The sequence below is a fragment of the Sturnira hondurensis genome, unplaced genomic scaffold (genome assembly GCF_014824575.4).
Source record: "Sturnira hondurensis isolate 20B ecotype Veracruz unplaced genomic scaffold, ASM1482457v3 Scaffold0009935, whole genome shotgun sequence".
Classification (NCBI taxonomy): domain Eukaryota; kingdom Metazoa; phylum Chordata; class Mammalia; order Chiroptera; family Phyllostomidae; genus Sturnira; species Sturnira hondurensis.
The window spans coordinates 3,653,130-3,666,012 of record NW_028082566.1 but is presented as its reverse complement, the minus strand read 5'-3'; the positions used below and the strand labels follow the sequence as shown (position 1 = coordinate 3,666,012).

Below are 12,883 nucleotides of genomic sequence, written 5' to 3'. Positions count from 1 at the left end.
ACAAATAACCCAGTTTTCTACCTGTATAATCTAGTATTCAGTGCAACCATAGGACTCAGCCTTACACTACTGAAATTATCATTAAATGTTCATTTTTAATACGATCTTTAGTAGAACTTACAAATCAAAACGAAGATTCTCTTTTTCTTCAAAAAAGTAGTCCAGAATAAATTTTCTTACAAAATCCGGATTCAATGTATTATCAATCACTTCGGTCCTTCCAAACTGTTGAGAAACAGAGAGAGAGGAGAAAACCAAGCCTTGCATCATTACTTATTACAGTATTGTACTTAGTATTAACATAGTTCCTTGAAAACATAAGCAAAAATATCCGAGTAATGTGATACGATAAAGCCCTTCAGAAAGGTTTTTAGAGGTCAAACCACTCCCTCTTACTTAGGGGAGTCAGAACATGCCTGAGTCTCACTAAGTTCATTCACATTACTAGACAAGCAGCTTCTGAAAATTCATGTAACAAGCTGCAGTATTTTCTCCTTCCGTCCCCATCTGAACACCAAATCTCTTTCTAATCAAAAGAAATTATTTCTACCTTAAATTTAAATTTATCACATATGTTTTGCCTAAACTAGTGTATAATTAAGCCAAGCAACCCATATTCTTACAATTGGAGGGTTCACAGTATTCAAAACCAAGCAGTCCTCTGCACAACACAGTGATTAGCCACGTTCTGGGAAGAACTTTCTTATAATGTATTATATCCTTCAGTCATTTGGTTTGGTGTTTATTTGGTTTAATCTTTATGGTATCTAGACAGGCAATGTGGGACCTATGATTCTTACATATTTTGAAGTTAGTGCATTTCACTTTTGCTTTAAAAAAGTAAATTTGTCACCCTGGCTGGTGTAGCTCAGTGGATTGAGCAGGGGCCTGCGAACCACATGATCGCGGTTCAATTCCCAGTCAGGGCATATGCCTGGGTTGCAGGCCAGTTCCCAGCAGGGGACTCATGAGAGGCAACCATACATTGCTATTTCTTTCCTTCTCTCCTTCCCTTCCCCTCTAAAGATAAATAAATAGAATCTTAGAAAAAAGAAAAGAAAAAGTAAACTTGTCCATCTTAGTGGAAGTGGAAACCTAGGAACAAATCTCCACGTTTTGGCGTGAAGGAGGTCCATCAAGCACCCCTCCTGACATAGATAGTGCAGAAATAAAACTTAGCATCTCAGTTTTGTATTGGGCTCACATCTTCCCCTCCTACTGTCATGGAATTCTAATGAGGGAATTTTAACCTTCAGTTCTGTACAGCATTATGCATGCTGTCTTATCAGAGAACCAACTGTTATTAAAGTTCAAGGAAAAGCTATCCTTTTAATAGGAATAAAAGAACTGTGCTAATCCACTAAAAAATGAAGGTCATGAGCTTACATAAATTTTGGTAATAAAACTATGGTACAAAATACTGATGACAAAGAATCTACTATGGCTATTGCTAATTATTCCAAAAAGAACTAGTTTGTAGAGCTTATGAGTTGGACAATGTTTTATATCATGCACAGGTTCATACAGACAAACCATAACCAACATAACTAATTGAACATTTTCAAAATACTGAGTATTTATTTTGAACAATAATAGTAATGACAGCCACTATTTATTGAGTACTTACTTGATTCTAAGCACTTTTCACATAATACTTTAAATCTTTATCTTAACCCTAAACATTAGGTTAGTGGGACCATTTGTCCCACTTTACAGATGGGAGGATTGAAGTGGAAAGTCCCAACCTCAGTCACCGTGGCTACAAAATCCACCTTCTTTCTAGGACTCCCTTCTATTTCAGGTGGGCCCTGCAAAGATTCCACCGTGAGCTTATCCATGTTTCCAATTTTAAGGGAACGGGAACAAGGGCATGTACCTAGTCCCCACAGGCCCACAGTGCACACAGGCCCCAAAAGAGCAGTGCCAAGGGTCAGGGAGTACAGGTCTGGTCCAGAGAGAGCCTGAGCCCTCCCAGCCTTCCTACTGCTGGAGGGTGAAGTGGTTTCCAGACCTGGGCAGAGAGCATCAAAATGGCAAACGCACAACACTCTCACAGAGAGAGTCAGCCAGCATTCACATTTCCCAGCGCCCAAATCCACACGGTAGACTTTAACCCAAATTCACACTCAGGGGTAAGAAGATCAAGTGCAGTTCCCCAAGGTAAATCCCACTGAATCGCAATTCCCTAGGGCCACTGAGCCATTAAAACACCACAAGCCTGTTTCTTAGGGAACAATGGCTTGTCAGCAATACGGGTGGCTAGGTATACTCCACTATCTCAAGTGAAGATTAATATATATTTTAGATAATCTTCTATGAATTATGAACATCTATTACAGTATGCCTTCTGACACACAGCCCTGATTGCTTTTGAGATGGCACCGGTAACTTTCACATTGCTATCCAGGGGTCACTTTTCGGGCCACCTGGCACTAGACCACTCAGCAGCATCTGACACAGCTGCCCATTCTTTCCTTTCTGAAGACTTCTGCTTTTGGACAGCACACTTCCCTGTTTCTCCCCTCTGCTTAGATTCCCAGGCCTGCAATCTCTCATTGTCAAAGCACAGTTCTAAGCCCTCTTCATGTCCTATCTTCACCCATCTATGAGGTTATTTTATCTGTTCCTGGGGCTCTAAATACCATCTACATGACCATGACTTCTAAATGCATATCACCAGCCCAGATTCACCTGAACAGAGATTTACAAATATAACTGTCTTCCTACCTTACACATGTGGTTGTCTCATAGGCTCCTTTAAATTACTGTCTAAACTTAAATGTTCATTTTTATACCACAACTACCACCCTAAACCTGCTCCTGACCATGTCCACCCCCATCAATAAATGATGCCAATATCTACTTGATTTCATAGGCCATAAAAGGAGCCATCTTCCTCAACTACTGCTCATCACAAACTCAGAAATTGACAATTCAGCTCTGAAACACAGCTTAGAGCTCTTTATTTTTCTCCATAGTTTCTGTCATTCGCCTAATTCAAGCTTCCATCTTTCTCATAATCAAATCAAGGGCCTCCAAAATCATATTTCTCCTGCTTCTTCTTCCCTTTCCAATTCTCCCTCACATAACATCCAAAGTAATCTTTTAAAAAAGGTAAACCTAGTGGTGCAATTTCATCGCTCTAAAAGTCTTTAATAGCTTCCCAAAGTACTTGGAATACAATCTCTTTTCTTTTGCCTACAGGACTTGGACCCATCTGCCTTTTGAACTTCACCATGGGCCAGTATCCCCCCTTTCTCTTTGTCCCAGCCAGCTGGCCTCCCCTTAGGTCCCTTTACACACCAAATCCTTCCAGTGCTATGGCCTTTGAACCTGCTACTCCTTCTTCCTAGAATGCCTTTAACCCCACCTTTGCATGGCTGACTTTTTTCCATCCTTCAAGCCTCTGCTTAAATGTCAGCCTTCTGGCTCTACTAAAGTTGGTCCCCACCTGTAAATTACTCTCCTTATTGAAAACCTGTGTTTTTCTTAATGAAACATATTTTGGAATTATACTTTTATTTGTTTGCTTGTTTTATATTTCCTTCACCAGACCGTTGAGCTCCATGAAGGCACAAGACATGTATATCTATTTGACTTACACCCATACGAAACTGAACAAATGGTTCAGGGGTGTCCGTGGCCCGTGGGTCAAATGCAGTCCAGCATGGCTATGAATGAGGCCCAACAAAAAATTGTAAATTTACTTAAAACATTATGAGATTTCTTTGTTTTCATCAGTGTTTGTGTATTTAATATGTGACCCAAGACAACTCTTCTTCTTACAGTGTGTCCCAGAGATGCCAAAAGTTTGGACAGTCCTGGAACTAAAGATTTGCAGTATATTGTTCAGAGAAAAAATATCAATGTATAGTATATAAACTTTGATTAAAATATAAATATATATATATATATATACACACATAGATAAACAGAGAAGGTATATCAGAATGTAGATATTATCTCCTAATTATTTTTATTATGTATTTCTGGGTGTTCTTAACTTCTTACAGCAAGTTGTTTCACTTTTCAAATCAGAAACATAAAACTTTTAAGCATTGCTCATGTTCATTCATTCAATCATGAAGAGTAGAAACTGGCAATGATTAGAAATCCACAGATATATTACAACTAGTTCAGCTCATGGGAAATATGTTGGTTCTTTCCCAGAGGCTGGAATTATATTAGCCATCCACAAAGTGATTAATCTTTCTGACATGAAATAGAATTTCTCTTAGCTAATGCCTTTTATTACTAAATAAAACTTTCTAATTGCTAAAAAATATACACAGTTACATACAATGCTATGCAGATCAGAAGGGATAAAAATTTGGAGGAAAGACAGTAATATTCATAATGGTCTATAACTAAAAAGAGCTACATTTGAAAGAACTGTAACCGGTATCCTAACAAGTCTTTTTCTGAATATCAACAATTCTGAACTGTCAGATGTACCTACAAACCTGATTATAATAATCTCCAGCACAATGACCTTACCCAAATGCAGACAGTCAAGCACTTTTACATAATTGCACAGTATTAAGTTTCATCATCTCATAATTAGAAAAAATGTACTTTGGCTCACCAAATGTAAAAGTTTTCAGTCATTTTTAAAAAAGGTTTAAACTGTTAATTTTGATAGAATGTACAACAGTGTTTCTTGTTAAAACTTTAAGCAAAATGAAAAAACAATTCACAATCAAGACTTTGGAAGTTTTTCTTTGTTTTATACTTGAGCTAATCGGATAAATACACACTTGTCCTATTTAGGAACAAATCTTGCATAAAATGATCGGATGGAAATAGTTCTGATTTCTAAATCAACGAATTGTTCCACTGCTTCGGAGGACCAGTACTGGGACAGACATTCATCTACTTACGGCACCAAGAGGATGAACACTTGTTTAGAGGAAAAGTGTTCAGAAATGTTTAATATGTTGTGAAAGTCAAGAGCAGCCACCCAGTATCATATCATTTTTCAACTGAGGTAAAAGTGATCGAGGAAAAAGGCCACCTGTACCAGCATCCATCTCTAATTTGGCTATTATATTAAAATTCAATCTTAGTGGCAATGATACAGAGAACAGTCTCCACAGATCAGATTAAAAGACTAGATACACTGAGTAGTGTGGATATGATATTAAGATAAATTCAATAAAAAGAACCTCAGTTTAGGACCACACATATTTCACATGCATTAAAGGTACCAAGTGGAAGAGCCTGCACAAGTGCACAAACACAAACCCCAAACTGCAGATCTACATTCTTACACGCTGCGTCTCGAAGCTAAACCCTGGATTACCAAGAATCCAGAATCCACACACCTGTTCTTTTAAGGGCAAGAGGTTAGTTTTGTCATGTAACTCATTATCCGAGACCTTTTCTTTTTACAAGTTAATCATCGTAAACTCAGTTATAAGAAGACAAGAATATAAAACCTGAAGGCTTTATCTGGATGTTACACTATAGATCAATGGGATGTAGCTACGGAAATGGATCTATATGTACACACACACAGAGGGAGAGAAAACAAGAAGTGACTTCCTTCCAATATTCTTGGTTAAGACAGAATAGCTCACATATGGGACTTTCTTTTGCTTTTTGGAATCTTCTACTTTCAGAAATGAACCTAAATTATTGACCCTAAAAAAAGCACACTTTGATGATGTCACTATAATTGTCACACATACAATATAGAAAGAACTAAGCTCCATCAATTTTAAAAATTAGATTATAAATTCTTAAAACCTTATTTAGAACATTTTAATATTAAATCATACTCTAGAAATAATATTTTAAGCAATTGCTTTTCACAGTGTCTGTAATTGCTATTAACACTAAGATTAGTAACATGTTTTACCATCTGAAAAGGAAAAATTATAAAGTGGTCTCAACTTACCCACGTGGTATGTACTGGGGATTATGGGTTGATTTTATCCCAGATTAGTTAGTTTTTAATTTATTTAAGACAAAATATTTTTAGATAAGTTGGACAGATTATTTTATTTATTTTAAATTAAATTGTTTAAATTAGATTACTGAATTATTTTAAATTGTTATTTTATTTAGAATAAATAAATATTTCTTTCTTTCTATTGAAATGTATTCTATGAAACGTATTCATACCAATTCTGATGATTTTGAATATTTAAAAGCAGTTTTCACACAAATGGATGGTAAATGTTGTCGACTGTCATTCATTAAAAAGTAGATAATAATGTATTTAAGATACTTAAGAGTAGGTTTTAATAAATTTCTTAAAAATTGTCCAAATTAATAATTCCTAGAGTTTTCAAATATTATTCAATTCTATAACTGCCTTTTTTAAGGTTTTGAAACATACTTTCTCCCCATCCTGAAATTATTTCATAAGGCAGACTGACATTCTTAAACTCTCAGTGCTAATTTTCATGAGTTTTATTTAGTTTAATTTTTTATTGTTGATAATTTTACAAGAAAATAGATACACTGCAAAGCTAAGTCTGAAATTATTTCCATTCAGAAGTGGTCACATCAAACTTTTATTTCTGTTGATGGTAAATTAGGTTGTTTCAGACCAACCCTTCTTCTCAGAACTAGTAAAGTTCTGAAATAATTTTTTGGAGGTGAAATAATTTTTGGAGGTGCAGAGAGCTAATACAAAATTGTAAGTTGTGGAAACAATACCTGGAGAAAAGGGTGCCCTGTAGGTTCCTGCATCTAAAAGAGAGCAGCCACACTGAGCAGAGTTCACCACAGTCTCCTCTAACCAAGGAGGACAATGAAGGGTCAAAAAATCTAATAAGGGGGTAAATTTCTTTCCACTTGCCAATATACTTAATTTTTTAAAGGTGGTATTTAAAAAATTAGGCAACAAAGGCTTTACGATGGGACACCAAAAGGCTATATCAGAAAGTAAGAATAAATCAGTCAGAAAATTCCCTATGGTCAGTATTTAACAAAAAGGTCAGGAACATAGAGTAAAAAATAGCCCCTTCAACAAATGGTGATGGTTATTTACAATAGCCAAGCACTAGAAACAGCCTAAGTGCCCATTAGTAAATGAGCGGGTCAAAAAACTGTGGTACATTTCCATAATGGAATACTACACAACAGAAAGAAAGAAGGAACTCCTACCCTTCATGACAGCATGGATGGACCTGGAGAGCATTGTGCTAAGTGAAATAAGCCAGGTGGCAAAAGACAAATACCATATGATCTACCTATAAGAGGAACCTAATAAACAAAACAAACAAACAACAAAATAGAACCAAAGACATGGAAATAAGGAACAAACTGACAGTGACCAGAGGGGAGGGGGCAAAGAGATAATGGGAAAAGAAGGGCAAGGGTCTAGTCAAAGACCATGTATAAAGAACCCATGGTAATGGGCAACAGGGAGAGGACTGACTGAGGGAGGAGGGTGCACAGGGGAGGGGAGAGCAACAGGGGGGAAACTGGGACATCTGTAATTGAACAACAATTAAAAAAAAAGAAAGACCACATTAACAACAACAACAAAAGCATTTCTCCAGAGGAATGAAGCTCAGCTTTGAGTCAGTCAAAACTTTAACTGAAATAAGGTGAATTTTTCATAGTTTAGCTATCTCCCTAGAAGCGAAAGTCAACTCACTGTGGACAAATATATAATCAACCAAAGCCTCGAGTTATCTCTAATTTATCCTATTCAATTTTCAGCAATTATTATCATACATGAGAACTTCTGCCTCCAGCCCTAATGGAGTTACTTTTAACAGACCAACACTCCTGCTGAGAAGCACAAACGGTAGGTAAAATACAAAAACTATTGTTCAGTATTATTGCAGGATGCAAAGGCAGCAAAGAGTCAATGGGCCCAGTGCTGGAGAGAAGGGAAGTTAATTAGTGTTATACAATTTTTGCTTGGACCAACTAGTGATAAAGAAAAGAGATGGTTCACATAAAAATGGAGAAGAGACAATACAACATACAGATCGTGTATCATAGAAATGTACATGTAAAGCCTACATGGTCCCATTAACCAATGTCACCCCAATAAATTAAATTTTTTAAAAAGTGAAAAGAGAGAAAAGCAAAGCCAGGAAATCTCAGCATATTGATACAGCCAATAGCCTTCAACTTAACTTTATAAACTATGGGCAACATACTTTAACCCACAGCTTCTTTTTACTTTTTTGTTCTTATTATTTTTTTAAATTTATCATTGTTCAGTTATAGTGGTCCCCCCCTTTTCCCTATTGCTCACCTCTACCCCACCCCCCACTCCCACAGTCAATCCCCACCCACTGTCCATGCCCATGAATCCTCTACTAAGCCACAGCTTCTAATTATTTGTGGTCAGGGATATTTGTGAAACCATTTTATGTCTTTTTCTAAACAAAACAATTTCAAGACCAATCTGCAGTTCTCTTTCTAAAATTCGTATGACTGACATTAGAAATCCAAATAAGTGTACACAGTATTTTTCTTAGAGACACACAACATATTTTTGCTAACATAGTAATGCCTTATGACTGATTAACATTCTATAGAATATATAGCTTTTACATAGTTCTTCTGTCCACACGCTGAACAACTGTTCTCATAAGTGAGCATCAGATGACCTCTGTTACAACCCCCTCAATCAGTCACAGTGGAGAAACCATAATACGTATAGTAAGAATCCTTCAAACATCCACTACAGAAACAAAATCTATACAGAGCAAATACACAGCAGTGTATTGCTGTGGACCGTTCTGCCTGGTTTCAGGAATTGTAACTCTACCTCCAGTGGCTAAGGATGAGCAGGTGACCTCCAGAATTCGAGCCACAGGAGACAAAGCTTGTCTCTGATAGCAAATGCTGCCTCACTTTCCTCCCTGCCCCCAAAGCATGGACTACGTTGTTGACAGGTTAAGTCGCCTGAGAAGAGGGGCAACCTAAGCCCAACATGATCACTTGGGAAGCCATCATGGAAAGACTTAGGGGGCTGCAACAAAGAGCGAGCAATAGACCCCCCCCCCCGGCTATGTGTCATAGCCCAAGTCCCCATGTTCTCTGGGAGAAGCATTTCCTGGCTCTAATCCGTCAAGCTTGAATACCTTTTGGGGACGGGTGCAGCTCCTTGCCTTGCCAGAACTGATTCAGAAGAAAAATCTGGCATCACAAAGAATTCCTGAAAAACCTGTGAAATCTGCTCTGCTAAAAGTGCTTTCATTCATATGGTAAGGGTCTGAGCAGGGAACCCTAACAGTTTCTGCAAAACCCCCTTCCTGAGGGACACTGACTCAGACTAAGCCCTCAGATTTCTTTGAAATGTTACCTATTGCTTGATCCTTGCTGCCCTGTATTCCTGTGTATTACAACCCAATAAAAGCCCCTGGAGGAAGGGGCTCGAGGCCCTCCCCTTTTGGGAGATTGGCCACTTCTCACCAAGCAGATCATGTCTTGTTTACTTTCATCTGTGGTGGACGGGGCGGGGGTGGGGGACTGGCAGGAAAAGTCGCCCCCACAGTGTATTATAATTAAAATCATTTTTTTAAAAAGGAGGAAAGCAAACCCAACCAAACAAAAATACTCACTGGATCTGCAACAGTGAAGACAGTGTCAGTAGCCCTGCAGGACCCTCAGCGGTTTGGCAACGGTGTTGCCTGAAGACTGTGGGGAGCTTCCTTTTCCCTGTATCAATAACTAGAGATGTTTCACTCTAACATTTCCACGGAACAAAAAGGAGGATATGAAATGAATACCCCCTAAGCTGTAAGACATAAATAGCATGTCTCAACAGGTGCTGTAATTCAAATTCCCAAATATGTTCTTCAAGGCAAAAGGCAGCACAACGAGCATTATTAGGTTCTCAGAACTTATTAGCATACCACATAAATGTCCTCACATGAGAAATGTGCCCTTTGTACCAAATGACCTGAAGGCATTCTTCCAACTCATAAATTCTGATAGCATGAAAAATGTGTGTCCATGTCTGAGGGTATCCTCAAATTTATCCCTTCAACAAATATTAACGGAGCGCCTTCTAAAAATAAAGCCCTATCCTAAAGGCTGTAGTGTGGGAGCTTGACCTTTAAGGAGCACTGAGTTAAGAAGTGAAGCTAAGGCATACAAGAAAACAAGTGCACAAAGAAGTCCTTGATGTCTGTTGAATGATATAAAACAGAAGGTAGCAAGGACCAGAAGAAATACAGAGAAGTTATGGAATTTCAAAGGTGCGAGAAGGAAGTTCTAAGTTGTGAAGGCTGGGAAAGACTAGCAGATAAAGTTAACGTTTGAGCTGAGCCATGAAGAATCTTCTCATGCTTTCTGAATACGTGTGTGTTTATCTATTGTACATAGACTATTCAGTATGAAGATGCATAAATGTTAAAGCAACTCAATGCCAATGGAGTGGCCCAGGAGCAGAGACAGTGGCAAAGCATAATAAATCAGCAGCAATAGATTGGCCTCCAAACTACAGTCGTTGTGGCTTATAAACAACTCCAGCTTGCTCCATCATCACAAACTAGCTTAGGAAATTTTAAACGTTTAAAAATAATTCACAAAATAGATTACCAATGGATAAGCAAAATCTAACTCAAAGTAGTTAATTGCAGTATTTTCAGAACCTTGCAAAGTCAAGTGCACATCCTTGGGGATGTTACTTTGCTATTTCCACTTGCCACTAAAAGGTTTTCATAATTTCATAATTCATGGCACTTAAGTATCATTTCTAGCTCTAAAATTATTATGCTCTAAAATATAATTTTAGTTTTAAAAGATCTCATTACTTTGAGAACTTTTAATAATTCGCAACCATTATTAGATAGAATTTTGGAAGATATGCAGGTAATTCTAATAGTGTCAGACTTAATTTTTAAATTGAAGATTTTATCTATAGAATAAATTTAAATAATTTTTCTATCACTTTATTTGGAGCAATTATTTCAACATATTTTAACTGCTTCTTATTTTTTATGCTTCCTTACAATCTAAAAGTCATTCATCCCAGAACATTAAATCATGTGTTTACTCACTACATAATTTTGAAGAATACATCTAAATTCAAACACCAACACCACCACCACATTACTGACCTGGTGTCCATACCTAAATCTTTACCTTGATTGTATAAACACAATGAAGGTCCTGGAAAATTTTTCAGCTCCTTAAGGAGAAATATTGTCTATTCTAAAATTTTAGCCACCACCACAGCTACATGCTAGTCACCCGATAAATATAGGTTAAATTGATAAATAGGGAGATGAACTTAAAATTATTAATCATCTATGATACTGTTTTACTTGTTTGATGCCAAATATCCTGAGAGTAATCACTGAGGGAGTTCAAACCTGACTTCCACAAGGTAAGGCACTCAGGCACGTGAATTACTTTGAGCTGAAGGCAACTGAGGCCACACAGGCTTATGAGAAACTTACCATCCCCTTAAAGAATTTCAATATAGGCCCCTGCCCATTACAGGAATGAGCACCAAAAATAACTTTCTATGACCTGCCTATAGGGCAGAAAAAAACTTTAATTACTGAACATGCGTGCTTCTTATCAGCCTGGAATGCCCTCCCTCCTCTCTGAAGCCCCAAGGAGCCTCACCCTTAGCTCCAAACATCACATACACTTCATTTGCCCTTCCTGTCTCTAAACAACTCTCTCATGTATATGGGATTCCCACGAATACATATGTAACTAAATATGGACATTGTGTTGTATTAATCTGCTTCATGTCTATTTGATTCTTAGACCAACTGAAGGCACCTAGAAGCCAGAGGCAAGTTTCTTTCTCCCCCACATTACTATCCTGGTTTTGCTATTATATTATAAAGTAATGTTCAATACTTAAAAGGTACTTGAGTGAACTGATACAATGAGCAGAAAACTCTTTTTGACTCTGTACCACCATAAAATCACAGATTCACAAGGAAATTGCAGCTACTCAAGTGCAACTCGTTCCCTGATGAACCAGTCTAACACCTGTGTGAATACAGGATGACCACAGGAGTCCCGGGATCCGGTTCTAAAAAACCCATTCTGCTACGTGATGCTCCAAATATCAGAAATGTCTTCCTCACAATGGACCTCGTGATGCCTCTTTGTCCCTTGATCCTTTGGGCCAAATTTTTTGTTTCCCTTTTTTTGTTGTTTCAGTGTCAAGTAAGTCTACCCCAATTTCTGAGTGGAAATACTTCAAGAATTTGAGGACAATTATGTCTATCCACAGTGTGCATTTTCCAGGTTAAACATGACTCCATTGAAATGGCACGGCTTCCACACTGTTCTTCAAGATGACAGCCCTCCTTAAATACACACTTGGCATTTCAAAGGTCTCAAATATAGAACTGAAAAATAACAGTCTACATTTGCTCCCACCGAGGCAAAGTACAATAGTGTTCGGTTGAATCACATGAAATTACCAACGCAACCATTTCTGACCTACAAAAATGACAGTTCCACAGAGCTCAGTATAATAGCATTATCTTCCTCGATGTAAGCACTGCACATCCATCAATGAATCCTCAGATTGCATTAGCTTTTTAGCAGCTGTGTAACAGCACAGCTTCATATTAGGTTTGAGGCCAACTAAATCCCGTAGGTCATTTTCAACTGCTTGGCTTCAGCAATGAATTTCACAGAATTTTATGGCCCAGGAATTTACATAACTGTCACCTACTAGTTTTGTTATGCTTATAAAAGTTTTTTGATCCCTTAGAGCCCCAGTGTATCCTAATCATATAGTTCTTCCTGGGTGCCAGACACATAATCCTTATCAGTGGTTCACATTTCATCCTCACAACCACCACATGACTTAGAACCATTATCACCATTCCCCACGTGACAGAACGGGAAACGGAGACTCTGAGAAGTCAAGTGCACTCCCTTAGTCAGTATATCACACTGGCTCTCAAAATACGGAAACCGTCTT

General features: G+C 37.8%; 1 protein-coding gene across 2 annotated transcripts in view; it reads right to left on the bottom strand.

Moving 5' to 3' along the window:
* Positions 1 to 12,883, bottom strand: part of CPNE8 (copine 8) — a 178,683-nt gene that overhangs the window by 134,389 nt on the left and 31,411 nt on the right. For both annotated transcript variants that reach the window (XM_037058176.1, XM_037058175.1), the window contains exon 4: positions 122 to 225. In XM_037058176.1, the coding sequence (XP_036914071.1) occupies positions 122 to 225 (104 nt within the window). The remainder of the gene's footprint in view (positions 1 to 121; positions 226 to 12,883) is intronic.